This window comes from Phacochoerus africanus, chromosome 1, assembly GCF_016906955.1.
Source record: "Phacochoerus africanus isolate WHEZ1 chromosome 1, ROS_Pafr_v1, whole genome shotgun sequence".
In the NCBI taxonomy this organism is placed as follows: domain Eukaryota; kingdom Metazoa; phylum Chordata; class Mammalia; order Artiodactyla; family Suidae; genus Phacochoerus; species Phacochoerus africanus.
The window spans coordinates 477,928-494,569 of record NC_062544.1 but is presented as its reverse complement, the minus strand read 5'-3'; the positions used below and the strand labels follow the sequence as shown (position 1 = coordinate 494,569).

Below are 16,642 nucleotides of genomic sequence, written 5' to 3'. Positions count from 1 at the left end.
CGATGACGGGAGGATGACTTTCGGGCACAGTGGGGACCTTCCAGGCTTGCGTGACGACTCAGCGGACAGAGGACGGAAGATTTCCTGTCACAAAGGGGGACTCGGGTGCTGGAGGACGAGGGTGACAGTCGCCCACGGTCCATCGGGCGGTGAACCTGGACGCCGCGGCTCAAAGCCCGGGAGGAAGCGGGGTTTCCGGTCATGAACGATGCTCAGGCGGTGGGGCCGGGGGCTGGTGGACACAGACCATGTCCGGGCACGGCTGCCAGAGCGGGAGGGCGAGGGTTTCCAGTCCCCACTGGCCACCCCACGGAGACAGGCGTCAGCGGTTGCGCAGGTGGCAGGAAACACTTCCAGGCGGGAACGCGACAGGCCGTGAGAGAGACGTTCCCGGGTTCCGTGAGGTTAACATGGGCGGCACGACAGAAGACTGCCAGTCGTGGTCCCGTCGGGTGGTGGGGACGCGGTTTGCAGCCAGAGACAAGGCAAGTGACACAGAAGGGGCTCCGCCCACGGACGCAGAGTCTCTGAAAGCGAAGCTTGGCTTCGTGGGGGTCACGTCAGGTGACAGAGGAGGGAGCAGGGTTTCCGGCCTGGGTGACAACTCAGGAGGAGGGAAGAAGTTGTCACACATGAGGAGACAGGCTGGCACCTGGGACCCTTCGCTGCAGAACAAAATACAAAGAAATTGCAAGGGACCAAAAGCGACTGCACGCGGGCAAGTTACGGACGGGAAGCTACAAGGCCCCTAGAACCCAGCTGCCACCTCCGAGGAGCCAGGCGCAAAACCAGGGACTAGGCAGGCCCCTGCACCCGCCCCCACCAACGGTGGGCCAGCACCTAAGCCACCCTGGGGCCCGACCCCGCACCCGCCTTTACCCCCACCCCACGGGAGGAGCGGAGCGTGCGCGCAACCCCTGGGCCGGTGGGCGGCCGGGGCCCCTGCTGGTGGTGGTCCCTCCCTGCTGCCGCTGCGGGCCGGAAAGCCTTGCCTGCATTTCCTGCCTGGTCTCCGCTCAAGGTCTGCGATTAAGGAGCAGGCCCCCTGGACGGTGGTCACGCTCTGAGGTGACAGAGGAGGACACTGAGACTGCAGACAAAGGCCCTGCAGGAAGAAACGGCACCTCCAGTGACAGGAAGAGTCTGCAGCCCTTGCAGGTGAGTCCTAAGGGTTCCGCCCGCAGACGGCGCACAGTGGGAGAAAGACGGTCTGGGGACGAGAAGCCAGCGTCTCCGCCGCGAGCGGGAGGCAAGTCTGAGGACTGAGGAAGGGGCGCGGGAGGACTCCGCAAGCACAGCTGGGGCGCAGGCCCCTGGGGTCGCGGTGACCGCAGCCGCCTGCGGGCTGGCCCGGGTGCCCTGTGCCCCCGCCTGCCCACGGGCCTGCCGCACAGGAGCCCCGGGCGCCGGTGGCCCCTTCCCGGTCGGGGGCCCACACTCCATCCCACCTACACCTGCACGGGCTCCTGCGGGGCGGACACACCAGGCTCTGGGGAGCTGCCTCTGCCGCCCCTCGCTTGGCCTGGGCGGCCCCAAGCCCCCCCCCCCCCACCCCCGTGCCCGTGCGGCAGTGCCCAGGGAAGGGGCTGGTGCTCCTGCCCTGGCTCAGGTGAGGCCCTCCCCTGCCGGCTCTGTCTACTGTCCACAGCCGGCCCGCCCCTGGACACCGAGCCCTAGAAGGGGCCGGGCAATTCAGCAGCAGCCCGGAGTGGGGTGCCCCCAACCTCCTGCACCCACGCCCCCCTTTCATCCTATTTCAGGGTCTTGGGGAGACCACAGAGCTGGGCTCAGCCGCTCTAGTCTGGGTGTGACCTGAGCCAGGGCGGGAACCTGGTCCCCCATCCCTGCCCCGGGGCCTCCCAGGCGGCACAGACGCCTCAGGCCTCAGACAGGCGGAAAGGTGAGTAATCGAGTGAGTCATTTTAAAGCAAAGCTCAAAGCATCTGGGAGTGAGGAGAATCAAAACGAGAAAATTCTGGAAAAGAATTTTAATGTTTAAAGTCTCCAACAAAAGGTAAGACGTTCTCTTAGGAACGTGTACAAAGCGCTCACAGGAAATTCACTTCAGTGCGAGGAAAGCAGACTCGATTCTGGACACCACCCACGGGCCAGCCGATTTCTCCCCGGCTGAGAATCAGTGTCACGCGAGCCACGGCTGCGGCTCTCGAGCACACCGCACGGGACCGTCCCGTGACGCGGGGGGGAACGCGTCTGCTGGCCGCGAGTCCCCCCCACACCCCCCGGCAGATGGATCTGCCTCCGGGAGGAGCGCCGTTCCCCCTGTGCTGTGACGCAGGACCGGGGCCTGTCCGCCCATCAGTCTCCAAGGTGGTTCACGGAGGGGAGCGCGCTGAAGCTCAGGCTGCGATTACATCCTTAAGGCTGCGCGGTTCCTCCCGCTTCTGTAAGTCATACACCCATCATCTTCTGAAAGCAAAACTTGTCAGTATCTTGGGTCCGATCAACCAGAGGCAGGACAGAATAAGGACACGGGGCGGGTCTTTACAGAGACACAGGGCTCGGACGATCGGCTGTTAAAAGCGAAAACGACGGCTGGCCGTCCCCCGACGTGAGCTTGAAAGCGTGGAAACACAAGCCTCCTAGAATACCGTGTAAGTACGACACACTTCAACACTGGCCCGTGGGTTTCTGGGCTGCAGGTCTCAGCCGTGAGTGTGGAGACTCTCCGGGCGGAAGCCGGGTCACACGCAGGAGAGCTTCTTTCTGTCCTCAAACTGCCGGTCCACTGCCAGGGACAGGGCCTGGAGGAAGCCCTCGATGGTGACGGTGGGGGCCTGGGAGGTGCACACACCATGAAGGCTCCTGCCCACAGTGGGGCCACGGGCAGCACCCCCCCCACCCCGGGCACAAGCACCCCGAGGAGGCAGGGGGCCTGCTTGGAGGTGACGACGAGGTGTGGGCCGACGCACGGCCACTTGGCCCCCGCCCCAGGAGCCTGCCACTTTGGCAACATGAAATGGGGCAGGAGCCCCAGCGGTGGTGGGCGGGACTCTGGGCGAGGCCACGCCCTGCCGGACAGAGCAGGTGGCGGCGAATCCCGCCAGAGGCTGGGGGCAGGGGCTCACCTGGATGTAGAGCGCGTGAGCCAGGAAAGGCAGCTTCCTCAGGACGCGGCCGCTGAGGCCCTCGCTCTTCCTGGGAAGAAGGCGCGTGTCAGGGCTGGTCCCTGGGCGTCCATCCCCCGCAGCCCCTCCGAGGCCGGAGGAGGTGGGCACGCGGACGGCAAGGGGTCTGCAGGGACCGGGCCGCCCCGCCCCCCCTCCAGCCCCTGCGTCCTCTCTGGTTTGCCCCAAGTCCGACGGTCCTTGGAGGTCCCGGGCCGTTTCCCACCCCCTCGAGCCCCAGGGCCAGTAGGCAACAGCGCGACCCGCCTGGGCCTCGAGCAGCCGCGATTCCGACGCTCTGCTGTCACAGGTCTCTCTGCTGTCACAGGTCTCTCGGGGCCAGGCCTTTACGTCTCGGCGCGCCCTCCCTGCCTGTCCCGCCGAAGCGCCCAGCCTCGCGCCCCGACCCTTTAACGTTTACTGGGCTTAGCAGAGCCAAAGCCTCCTTTCGTTTGCTTGCCATTTTGTAAAAATTTCACGAATGTGCCAGGACCGCCTCCACCTGAACGTCCGTCTTCTCAGACCCAGGCCAGCGCTTTGCTGCTCGTCCGCCAGCCCCGGGAGGGCCGCCCACCTCCCTCCTCCCGGCCCGGAGCCCAGGGTGCGGAGGCTGGAGGCTCTGGGCTGAGGGCGACGTCTGCGGATTCCAGGTGCTGCCGCCGCCCTGGGCCCCTGGAGCGCCCTGTTACCAGAGCCCACGAGACCCTGCTGGCGACAGGAGAGAGGGCAGCGCGCACCTTGAGATCTCACTCAGGAGGAGGCTCAGCTTGGACACGTTGTTCTCGATGAAGCCGATCATCTCCAGCTCGCGGAGGGTCAGCAGCTGCTGGCGGGGGTATATGATCTGACACTGCGGGGACAGCGGGCCTCACGTCTCAGAGATGCCAGCAGGGCGCCAGCGAGCAGGTTCCCACACACCCCGCCCCTGAAAGACGGCCCGGCAGCACGGCCCGGCCTCCCCGCGCTCGTGGCCCAAACACGTCTCTCCGCGGGTCAGGCGGGAGAACTCGGCGGTGCCGAGCCCAGCCTGACGCCCAGTTTCAAAGCCGCGGCCCGCCCACCGCGCAGGGCTGAGTCCTGGCGCCGGGACTCGGCTGCCCTTTCAAGGAGGGCGCCCGCGCAGCGTTTCAGGGCGAGGCGCTCGTCCGCTGCGATGAGCCAGGTGGCCACGGACCGGGCGCAGGGTCCGCCTCGAGACCACGTGCCTGCGGGGCGGCCGCGCTCCCCCGGGCGCCCGCTCCGGCTCACCTGTCAGGCTGCCACGCTGGCACCAGCACCAGCTCTCCCACAAACCACTCGACCCGGGAACGGGAGCGACGTGACCTGCACGTCGGGGGAACTCGCGAGGGGCGTGGGGGGGGGGGCAAGCAGCAGGGCTTGGGCAGGGTGTGCCCTGACCTTCCCACGAGGCTGAGTGACCCCCCTGAGGCTCCCCGCAGCCCCCACCCTGGGACACGAGCTGTCCAGCAGGCTCCTGGCCGTGAGCCCGGCACCCGGCGACCGCCTTCAGAACCAGCCGGCCTGCACCGCCGCGTCAGAACCGTGCGCTAAGCCGAAGGCGGAGCCGCACCAGCCCCAGACGCTCAGCTTCCAGAAAAAGTCGGAATGCCTGGCCACCCCCAGGGCAGCGGGAGTGTGGCACTCGAGAGGCACTGGGTGGCTCCGGAGGGTCCGCCACACGGGTTCCTCAGCAGCAGCCGGCGTCAGAGCATATTTCTCGCATCAAAGCTCCACACGGCGCAGGAGAGCAGCAGGGGACATGCTGCTGGGACAGGGCGCCCCTGGGCTGAGACCACCTGCTGTCCCTGTCACAGGGCCATTGTCCTGTGAGGAAGCTGGGGCCCCAGGCCGAGGCTACAGGGTAGGGATCGACCCCGGCCCACCAGCAGGTTCCAAGGACGCCAGCACGGCAAGCAGGTGTGGCTGCCTCTCTGCTGGGTGGCCTGGCGACTGCCCACGTCCCCCGCTCTCCCCTCGCGAGGCTCGTTTTGTGCCAAGAGAGCAAACGCGCTGAGTCCGTGGCCATGGTACAACTGCAACTGTCGCGCTTTTTTTTTTTTTGCTTTTTAGGGCCACACCCACGGCACAGTGAAGTCCCCAGGCTAGGGCTCGAATCAGAGCTGTAGCCACCGGCCTACACCACAGCCACAGCAGTGCTAGACCCTTAACCCACTGAGCAAGGCCAGGGATCGACCCCACATCCTTGTGGATACTCGCTGGGTTTGAAACCAGCTGGGCCACAACGGGGACTCCTGGAATGAGACGTTGTCAGCTATACAGCGAATGAAACAACACGGGAAGTCGGAGCTCCCGTCGTGGGTTAAGGACCCACTGCTGCAGCCAGGTCGCTGTTCAGCTGCGGGTCCAACCCTGGCCCAGGAAGTTCCACGTGCCAGGGGCGCTGCACGTTCAAAAAAGCACATCTGTTGATTAGGGGAACGGCGGTACCTTCATCAGCTCTTCCAAGCAGGAGAGGTAGATCTTGAAGATGGCGGCCGCGGAGGGCGGCCCGACGTACTGCCTGATGTCCGCCCTGTCCACGAAGGCCACGTCGATCCTCTCCGTGATGTTGGAGGTGGTCAGGATCACCACGTTGGAGTGCCTGCGGCCGGAGCCACGCGGGCGCTTACCGAGCCAGGCTCCAGGGGCCCAGCCAGCGCCCGTCGGCCGGCTACTCCGTCCCTCGTGGGCCCGGGGGCTTTATACCTGCTCCCACCCCACCTCCCGCCGGGGGCCCTGGGCCCTGCCTGATGCTGCCCGCACCTCCGCCCTCGGCTGAGCCCTCACCTCTGTGCAGCTGCCTGAAGCCCCAGGACCAACACCCACTGCCTGGGCGCAGCTGCCCTCACACGGCTTCCATGGCGCCAAGATGCCACAGGGCTGGATTGGGTCCCCTTTACCAGCGGCTTTCCCCTCCAGCCTCTGGGCGCCACAGGAGGGCCACTACTGTCTGGTCTGCTCACTGACACGGCGGCCCAGGGCAGGGACCCTGGGGAGCCCCGGGCAGGCAGTCTGACGGCCAGGGTGCACCTGGAAGGTGGGCCTCCCCTGTGCCAGCAGCAGACACACGGCCCTGCCCAGTGTGAGCAGGGCAGGCCCAGGCAGGAGGCCGCAGGCTGCACGGACACACGCACACATGCCACTGGGAGCTGTGTCCGGGGTCGGGCCTCTCAAGCGGGGTCAGACCTGCGCCCAGGCCGGGGCGGAAGGCTTGTCCTGAGCAGGCCTGAGCCACGTGAGGCGAGGAGAGACCAGCGCCCACAGCCTCCCTCCTCCCGCGAGGCCAGGACTGTCTTCCGGCCGCGAGGGGAAGCGTGCAGGTCTGGGGCTTCGGGGTGGAACGAGGGCCTGGGAGCCGGTCTCATGTCTGCTTGGGGCGCAGGCACCGGAGCCAAGGCTGGGGAGGCTGTGCAGGGCCCCCGCCCCAAAGATGCCGGGGAGATGCTGGCAGCACCTAGGTGCTCAGGACAGTGGAGACGGGGACAGTTCCACACCGGGCGCTCGGGGAACGAGGGGCCGGGGCAGAAGGCAGGCTGAGGTGTGGCGGGCGGGGAGAAGGGGGGGGGTCTACACCCCAAAGGCCCGCTTGCAGGAGGGCCAGAAGCAAGGGGCCCCTGCGCTGAGGGGCGGCGGGCTCCCCTGTGAGGGACCAGTGCAGGATAAGACAGGCGGGAGCGCAGTGCAGCCGGCTGTCACTGCTGTCACCGCGCCCTCTGCTGAGCAGCGGGGCCCTGGAGGCCGGCACCCCCAGAGAGCACACGGAGGTGCCGAGGGTGAAGGACCACACAGCAGGTGCCTGTGTGTCGGCTCAGTGCCCCCGCAGTGGGGTCAGTGGGGCCCACTGACCACGGGCCCGGGACTCCCGAGGCTGCACCGCCCGCCTGCCTGCCCAGGGCCAGCCCCTCGACGACGACCAACACCAGTCCCATTGGCACTGATGCCCAGAGGCCTCTCCACACCCAAGCTCTCTCCACACCCAAGGCCCGTTTTGTCACTTGAATGTGGAGGAGACAGAGCCAACACTCAGCACCAGATGTGCTCTCGGCAAGAAGAGCTGCGAGGAAGGCCAAGAGGTGTCCCTGCCTCTTAGGAAGAGCCCGCTGCGCGGAGCGTCACCTTTTAATCTGATCGATCTGGGTCAAGACGGCGTTGACGACGCGGATGGCGTCCGAAGGCTCGGTGCCCGCCCTGCAGGCATTTCGGGCGGCCGTCAGGCTCTCCACCTGCGGGACGGAACGGGGGGGGGCGCTGTCAGCTGAGCGTGGACAGACGCGTGGGTGCGCGCGTGCCCGTGTGCACCACAGCCTGGCCAGAAGGGCCCCGGTGACAAGGCCTGCAGGATGGGGAGCCTGTGGGGGCTGGAGCCGTGGGAGGCTGGTGCTGCCCCAGACGGAGGAGGCCGCTCGGTCCTGCGCGTCCTCCGGCGCGGTCTGCTCTGAGGGCACCTACCTCGTCGATCAGCACAAACACCAGAGCGTCCTTGTCATCGATTAAATCCTGAATCTTCTGGAACATCCTAGTTACCAGCTTGCCGCTCTGGAAGCGAAATGTCTTTACTGTTGACTGGAGCTCAGCCCGCTGCCTGCTGCGCACCTGCGTCCACTGTCCCTGCCTGGCTCTGCTCTGACCCCAGGGGGCCCTCAGGAACCCCCCCCAAGCCCGACAGGCCAGGGCCGCGCAGCTCGGGCGCCCTGCCCCTCGGCCCGCCTGCCTTCCTGCTTTCCCGTCTCAGCCGTCTCACCACCGGCACGGGCCAGGTCTCGGAGGTGAGCACGCAAACTGGCCGGGCGCTCCCCTTACAGGCACTCCCTGTCCCCTCTCAGCAACCGCCAGGGGACCTCCCGGCTGGGGCAGAGCCCTGCAGGGCAGGGCACGTGTGACAGCACCCGGTGCCACCCCCTTGGCTCACAGAGGGCGTGCGCGGCTGAGGAGTACCGGCGACCGTCCTGCCCAGGCAGGCGGGTCTGGGTGTGACCGTGGACCACCTCCAGATTGGCGCCTGGCCCTGCACCTTTCCTCTGACCACAAAGCCACCCCTGCTCACGTTCCCTTGTCACCTACTTGTGTCCTGGGAGGAGACCTGCACCTAATTTACAGGACGATGTTTCACCTGTGGGGGTGTCAATCCTGGGAACTGAAATTAATACTTACTTCTGAAAACCACTTGGAGAAGAGGCTGTGGCTGTTTATCTCAATTAACTGGCCGTAGCGGTACCTACGACGGCAGAAAAAGAGTCACGGCAATTGTTACAGACCAGCCCCGCGACAGCCCTGGGCCTCCTTCAGGTGGCCTCTCTCAAATGCACAGCAGGCCGAGGCTCATCCCTGACACAGGACTGGGAACCGAGCGCCCTGAACCCCAAGGCATAAAGAACATCTAACAAGAGGCGTCGACACCAACAGTGCTGCATGGAGTGAATGAAGCTTCTTGAATTGAACGGTATCTTCACTTAATTAAAGCAAGAAAAAAATCCCTCTCGCTTTTCACCTACCTGTAAATTACATCTCCACGTTAAGAAGCACATTACCTAACACAGCGAACGAGGCACGAGATTCAGGGGTTTGGGCCAGGGCTGATCACTGTTTCCTCCTCCCACAAAACCCTAAAGACTGCGTGCGGCAGTGTGGGGAGTCCCCGTCGCAGCACAGTGGAAACGAACCCAACTAGGATCCATGAGGACGAGGGTTCGATCCCTGGCCTCGCTCGGTGGGTTGAGGATCTGACGTTGCCATGAGCTGAGGTATAGGTCGCAAACGTGGCTTGCATCCTACGTTGCTGTGGCTGTGGTGCAGGCTGGCAGCTGCAGCTCCAATTCAACCCCTAGCCTGGGGCGTCCATATGCCACGAGTGCGGCCCTAAAAAAAAAGCCACACACAATAAAGAATGGGACAATTTGTTTTCCAAAATCACTTCCTGCAAACCTAGAGCCTGGCATGCTCGAAAGTGGCCTCAGCTCCTACTGGCAGAAGCCATCCGCTGAGGGGGCGGCTGGAGTGCTGGGGACACTTAGTTGTGACAAAACCCTAACAAGAAGCGGGGGCGGGGGGCAGCAGCCGACTCTGACTCCCAGGGTCTCAGCAGTTTCTTTCATGTCCGAAGTCCACAGACGGAGAATTCCTTTCAAAAAGTATCACTGAGTTTCCATTTGCAACAGACCGTTTACTAATTCTGCGTACAAGAGGGGAACAGAGAGGCAGACAACCTCACAAAGATCAGGCTGAATATTAAACAAAACTCATCATAAAGCATTTTGATTATGGAATCAAAGTAGGCAACAAAGGTCTGTAAGCTGCTTTTTGCTACGAGGTAAACTTATGTAGACATATCTCTCTCTCCAAGTCTTTGTGCTGCTAAGAGTCGTATCTCCTGTAATAAAAATTTTACTCTAGCATTTTAGGAAACTATTCTTAAAGTTCGTTAAAACATAAATGCATTTTTTTTCTTTTTTTAAGGCCGCACCCGCAGCATATGGAAGTTCCCAGGCTGGGGGTCCAACTGGAGCTGTAGCCACCAGCCTACACACAGTCACAGCAATGCTGGATCTGAGTGGTGTCTGTGAACTACACCACAGCTCACGGCAGTGCTGGATCCTTAACCCACTGAGCGAGGCCAGGGATTGAACCTGCGTCCTCATGGATGCTCGTCAGATTCATTAACCACTGAGCCACACTGGGAACTCCCAAACGCATTTCAGTATGTCAGGACGAAGGCCAAGTTACTAACCACAAAACAAATGCCTGACATAAAGCAGCTTTCCTACTTATAAAACATTTTTAAAAAGGAAATCGATTTTTAAAAGTCGATTTCGTAGAATTTTCTCAAGTCTCTATACTGGATTCACAGGCGCCAGAGTTACTCTCTGCCTTAACCAGCTAGCAAAGGAGACAGGGTGAGTGTAAACGGCGGGCACCAGATAAGGGTGCTGCAGGGCCGCGGCCCCTGTGCAAGGGAATGAGGTGAGCGCAACCGCCCTGACCTTCCGCCTGGAGCTCCCTCCCACCCCAGCCCGGGAGGAGACCCAGAAGCGGCCGTCACGCTGAGTTGAGGAGAGAGGGGTCAGAGTTCAAGCAGCCTGCACTGTCTGGAGGGGAGGGAGAGAGGCAGGAGCAGGGCCCAGAAACCATCACGGGGCCCCCACGTCTTTACTGGACACTCAGGTGTGTGTGAAGGAGACCGGGTGCTCAGAGGCCAAGGAGCCAAGGAGCAGCGTGCTCCCAGCTCACTCGGGCACAACCGCGAGCCGGGGGCCCTCTGAGTATTAGGCCCAGACCACACCGAGACCCTCTAACAAAGCTTAAACACACAGCTCCAAAGATCACACCAGACACAGGGACCCAAAATGCCACCTACCAGAACGAAGCCCAGTGGCCGTTCAAGGAAGACGAGAGAAGCCGTACTTCAGGTCACAATGTCTGCATTCAATCAAAAATGACCTGACACGCCAACAAGCAGAAACACGGGACCCACGGAGCTCCCACCACGGCTCGGCAGTTAACGAGCCTGACTAGAATCCATGAGGACTCGAGTTTGATCCCTGGGCTTGCTCAGTGGGTTAAGGATCCGGCATTGCCGTGAGCTGTGGTGTGGGTTGCAGACGCAGCTCGGATCCTGCGCTGCTGTGGCTGTGGCGCAGGCTGGTGGCTGTACCTCCGATGAGACCCCTAGCCTGGGAGCCTCCGTATGCCTCAGGTGCGGCCCTAAGACGACGAAGAAGAAAAAAAGAAACACGTGACCCAAAACGAGAAGAAAAACAGACACAAATGATAATGACAATGGAATTAGTAGACAAAGGCGTAAGACAATGCAAGGATTTTAACGTGAACTTAACGAGACAAGAAATGCTGGTACAAAAGGGACCAAGAGGAACCTTAGAGAAGAAAAACAACACTATCAGAAATGGAAACATCACCCAACAGAATTAAAAGCAGACCAGAAAATGAAAAAAGAAAACTACGCAAGATGAAACCGATGGAAAATTTTTAAAAACCTGGAAAAAAAAAAAAAGAAAAAGCTGTCCATGGCCCCCTCGGGGCGGTACCAGGCAGCCTGACCTGCAAATAACCGGACCCCCACGGGGCGGGCGGAGGGCGGAGGGCAGGGAATGAGCTCAAGAGCTCACGGCCAGAGATTTTCCAAATGTGATGAAACCAAACCTCTAAAGCGACAGAACTCAAGGAGAAAGAGACAAGTCCAGCACCAGAGGCTGGGACCCTCCTCCGGGGAGCGATGGGACGGCAGGCAGGTGGTGGGCACGGCCTCCCGCATCCTGACCGGACACCCTCGGAACTCTCCCCCTCAAAGAGCAGAAACGCGTTCTCCTACGTGTAGGCAGGTCAGGTACCAGGGGTGGCCCCGAGCCGGTCACACAGCTCCACACATTTAAGAGACCGAAAACCTTACTCAGGACCATGCTGAGCAGCGGTGAATTCATTAATTCACACTGGAAGCTAAGGACCTACTGGTCATGCAAAATTATTTAAAAGTAAAAAGTTTCTGCGGTTACAGCTGCAAAGGGAGCAATCCTGCTCCTGCTGCTCTCCTCTCTCCAGTCACCACGGTTACCTGCTTGAGAGTCTGATGGTCAATTTCTGGGCTAAAGCTTTACACAGGGATGTTTTTCCAGTTCCTGGAGGACCTGTAACAAAATGCAAGCAAACATTTCTTTTTTAGTTCAAGGATAGTTGATTCACAGCGTTGTACCAGTTTCTGCCGTACAGTGGCTCAGTCACGTGCGTGCACGTGTATTCTTTTCTTATGTTGTCTTCCGTCACGGTCTGTCCCAGGAAAGCGGATGTGTCCCCCGAAGGGACGTGTCTTCGAGTCACCCCGTAACAGGGGGTGTCTTACAACCACAGGATCTGCATCTCCCGCCGGATGGAGAACAGGGCGTGGCCGTCAAAGCCACGGATGCAACCCCCACAGAGGAGCGTGCGAGGAGCGCAGATGCCAGAAGACACGACCGCCCGCTCCCTGGCCACAACCCGCTATGGTTCCACGTCTGCGTCTTTATGCACAGGCTCCTCTGTGGACCCCACTAACCCGGAAGCCACCTCTCCAAGGTCACACGGCCTCTCCTCGAACCTGGGGACGCTTCGGCTCTGACGGTTGCTGCTCTGACGCCCGCAGCACCGCCACCTTTCACTACAGCTGCTGACGCGCGGGCCTGACCCGGACACTGAGGAAACGCGAGGCAGCTGTTACCCTGTGGAGCCGTGACCAGCAGGGGCAGCCAGCCACGTAGCGGGCAATTTCAACCACAGCACAGAGCGTCACAGGGCTGCCAAGCGAAGGCTCCGTGAACCACAGCCCAGGAGCGTGAGCCCGACTGGCTTCCCGGAGGAGCTGTTCCAGGACACCTCTGGCTCCACCAGAGAAAAGGAGCTGCGACTCCTTGCAGAAGGACAAAGGCACACGTGCAAGCCTGGGGCCACACTGTCTGTCTCGTCCAATGAAACCGAAACGCTCACCATGAAGCAGCACCACCCGGTTCCAGGTGATGAGATTGCTGTCGACGTTCTTGTCCGAAAACAGCAGAGTTGTCATCACGTAGTCGAGGAGCTGCGTGAAGAGGGAGAGTCAGACAAAGGCACCAGCAAGGCCACGGTTCCCGGTGAACGCGCCTCGAAGCGCAGAGGGAAGGGCCCTGACAGCCCGCCCTCGCCGAACACTTGGCAGAGCCCCCCGGCTCTCAGCTCCGCGGGCACTGAAAACCGGAGAGGGTGCGCGCGGCCGCTGTGCGAGGATAAAGCGTGAGCCCGCAGGTCGCTCTGGTTTAAAAGGACAACAACGCAAAGCCCCCGAGGGACACACCAAGTGGAGGAAGCTTGCTCCTCTGGGGTGACACCGCGGTGGACAGGCACACGCACACCCACTAAAGAACTGCGCTGCAGGCTTTGCGGTCCACTGTGGCTGCCTGGAGCAGACGGGATGGGGGCGGCAAGGACAGACTCCCAGTGTCCCCCGTGCGCAGAAAGATCCCTCCCCTGAAGGGGGTGCAGACACACTGGTTCTTGCTCAAACCTGCCACCTGTTCTGTGTGCTCCTTGGCACTGTCCCCTCAGCCTGTGGGCTCCTGAAAGTGTGACCCAGCACAAGCAGTCTTGACACTCTGAACCCCCCTCCTCCTGCGGGGACCTCCCAGAGACCAACCACCGGGGAGCAATCCCAGTGGACGAGGGCTGCTGGTCAGCAGCACCCCCAGAGCCCACCTGAGTCACAGGGTGCTAGGAGAGCACACGGATGACTCTGCCTCCAGAGATGGGCCTTTGGGGGAAAAAAGCACAACTCACGTGAGACTTGACCTCCGCATCGTACACCAGGCTGTCCCAGAGCCCGTGGAATTCAGCTGAGGGAGTAAAACAAAAGCCTCAGTTCAGGAGAGCAAGCCTTGCGCCTGCCGATGCTCTCCAGCGCTGCACCCGCGGCAGGCGGACACCCTGCCTACAGGGAAGCTCAACTTTCAGAAACGCTCTCACAGTAAAAGACGCTGAATGAACGGCAGTCAAGCATGCCTTCTGAGAGCGAACCAGAGGAAAGTTTTGTCCTCTTACTGTCCGCATCTGTCTCTGCGGATCTGCGTTTGGACACGGCACAGACCCTAACTCCCCATCACTCTGCCCACAAGCCGACACTCGGCAGGGCGGAGTCCAGGGCTCGTCTAGTGGTTAGGAATCAGGCTAAGACCTGAAGGCAAACTAACCCCAGGATTCTGCCCACTAGACCCCATCGCCGAGTTCCCAGAAAGCGTCAGGAAGGCAGGAGGCAGGAGGAAACACATGCTGAGCACCCAATAGGACCAGCCGAGCGGCGGGAAGGAAGAGTAGCCTGTAATTCAAGACCAGTGCTGTCTCGGAGGGACCCACCCAAACGGCTCCCGCTGGAAATCGCCACCCCACGGCAGAGACAGCACCCCAAAGGTCTGTGAAACCAAGTCTTGGCGAGCCCCAGGCACATGCCATCCCGCGACCTCCCACGCTCGGCAGCTCTGCCTCCTGTCACGGTGCAGGTACCTGCAGGCAGGAGCCAGTGATTTGCCGCAATTATGTTTTCTGTCTCTTCCTCCAAGTTTTCACTGCTGGGGCCGCCTTCATTCAGCTGGAAGACGTGAAGTGCGACGGTGCACGTGCTCAAGTCGATGGGCTGCGAGGAGAAGGAAACACCAAGCCACCCCGCGGGCCAGGTGAAATGGCGCGTTTAACTTCCAGCCACGAGAGGACGGTGTCAAAGACCAAAGACGACGTTCAGGTTCAAAGCGAGCCTTAGACCCGTGTCGCTTTGCCTCAGATTTAAGAGTACTCGTCCCTCCCCTTTGGGTCCTACGTCTGCTGATAACACAACTCGTCACGACTACAGTCGTCTCCTTTGGCCACACCCTACAGCACAGGGCCGGTCCCAGGTCAGGGGTTGAACCCGAGCTGCAGCTGTGCCACAGAGGGAGCTTCGACTTATTATTTTTTGTAATCATGAAAGTAACACACAGTCGTTGAAAAACACAAACAATCCAGAACGGAGACTGTCAGAGTCCCCCCGTGCAGCCTCAGGCCCTTCCCACTCCCTAGAACTTGGAGGCCTCTCAAACCGGGAGAGAAACCATCGGATCCTTTTCCATGGCTACATCCTGTCTGCTGTGGATGCATCAGACTTGTCCAACCAACCCCGACGGATGGGTAGCTACGGTGTTTCAGAGTGTAGGGCACATAAGCGACATGCGCTCACTTATCTCTGCAAAATCACGCCTTCTTCTGTTAGGACAAGTTCGCCGGGGTGAGTGTGCCGAGTGGAAGACGAGACTGTGAGAGTGGCTGGTGGCCAGCACCCACGCCCTCCAGTTAAGCTGGGCCAACTGCCCTTCTGAGCGGGCTGGGCACAGGCGGCCGTCCACCGGCAGCCCCTGCCCGCTGCCCTCCTGTCCTGCAGGAAAGCTCTCCCGTTCCCTCTAAACTGACCAAGATCAGGCACCACGACATCAGACGTCAGTGGGGACAGAACCACACCGCAGGCGTTCACCCTCACGTAAGAAGCGGGGGGGGCACCTCATAAGCAAAACTTTAGCGCCAAACCAGTTCTTCCAAACTGGCTCCTCAAAGGCAGGGACTGCCCAGAGTCGCACGTTCCTGGGAGTTGTGGGCTGTCTCAGACTGGTCACAGCACTGCCCGCCACACCCGCCCTCCTGCGCAAAGCAACTCTGAGCTCCCACACGAACTCTGCTAGGTGGCGGGGGCACATGAGGAGCTTCTGGAAGGCGAGCCCTCCTCCTCATCTCTGAAGCCCCCCACCTCTTAGGGTCCAAACACACGCTGAGCACCGCGTGAGCCTGTGCTGACTGAGAGCATAGCAGAGAAGGCACGCAGCCCCCACTCCAGGGTCTGCCTTCCGAGGCCTGGTTTTCACTGTCTCCCTGCTGCACGCAGAGCATCCGACGCCGGGCCACTCGTCTACAGAGGGCGAGGCCTCGTCTGAGGCCGAGCAGACCGGGTTCTGACGACACACCATCCAAACAGCAGCGCCCCATTCACTTGCCCACTTTTACATTCAGCTGAGGCTGAACTGCTTCTCGGTACCGCGAATTACACAGTTACCTGTGGGTCTTTAACCTTCAGTTCGGTGTCAACGATGGACACAGACTGCACATTTCTGGTCAGAAAAGGCTCATCAAACTCAGTCCAGGTGTAGTCGCCAAAGACAATGTTATGTCTGTTGAGCAGCTTTCTAACATTCAGCTTTACGTCTTCTTTTTTTGCAGTGCTGGCAAAACAGACAAGACAAAGATCACGTCCGAGTCAAAAATACATTTTATCAGGAAGCGTTAAAAAAATACTCCAACCCTCCATGAACCGGCGCAGCAGTTAGGGCGGGCGGGTCGGGGGAGCGGGGCCGCGGCTGGCCGGCTGACCTCGGGGAGCTGCCGTCCAAACGGGCGACACCATCCGAAGGGGTGAAGCAGGAGCGGGCGCTCCGCGGGCGGCGAGGCTCAGGCGGGAAGACCGAGCTGCCCGGGCCACACCCTGCTCGGCCGCAGGAGGGTCGGCGCCGCGACCGAGGACCCGCAGCGGGCCGGCGGGTGCGCGGCCGACCCCGCCGGGCTTCCGCCAAGGCCGCTCGCCGCCCCCCAGAGCCGTCCCTCCGGCCGCAGGCCCGGCGCCCCCGCCACGCCCGACCGCCCCGAGCCGCGGGGCTCCGCCTGGGGCCGGGGTCGGGGACGCGGACGTCCCCCGAGCCTGGAGCTCCTGGGCGCGGCCTGGCCCCTCGGGCCCCGGCGGGCTCACCTGCCGCTCCGCTGGTGCACCTCCACATGGACGGTCGGCGCCTCGGCCACGCAGGGCAGCGCCTGCTTCAGGTCTCCCACGGCCTCGTCCATGGCGCCGCCGCCGGGAGCCGCGGGGACCCGCCCGGACCGTGGCCGCCGCCGCCGCCTCGCGTCTCGCGCCGCCGCCACCGCCGCCTCAGCACTCGGGCCGCGCCCGCGCTTCGAACCTGCCGCGCGCAGCGCACCGCCCTCTGACCCGGAAGTTCTGG

At 61.9% G+C, this 16,642-nt stretch overlaps 1 protein-coding gene across 1 annotated transcript; it reads right to left on the bottom strand.

The window, feature by feature from the left end:
• Positions 1–1,973: 1,973 nt before the first annotated feature.
• On the bottom strand, positions 1,974–16,619 carry TRIP13 (thyroid hormone receptor interactor 13). Its single transcript, XM_047781508.1, has 13 exons — positions 16,393–16,619; positions 15,706–15,871; positions 14,136–14,265; positions 13,416–13,471; positions 12,594–12,684; positions 11,689–11,761; positions 8,277–8,340; positions 7,575–7,661; positions 7,242–7,348; positions 5,574–5,727; positions 3,863–3,975; positions 3,087–3,156; positions 1,974–2,795 (listed from the first exon to the last, which is right to left on the bottom strand). The coding sequence occupies exons 1-13, from the start codon at positions 16,482–16,484 to the stop codon at positions 2,703–2,705; spliced, it is 1,296 nt and encodes a 431-aa protein (XP_047637464.1). The 5' UTR covers positions 16,485–16,619; the 3' UTR covers positions 1,974–2,702.
• Between the last annotated feature and the right edge of the window lie 23 nt (positions 16,620–16,642).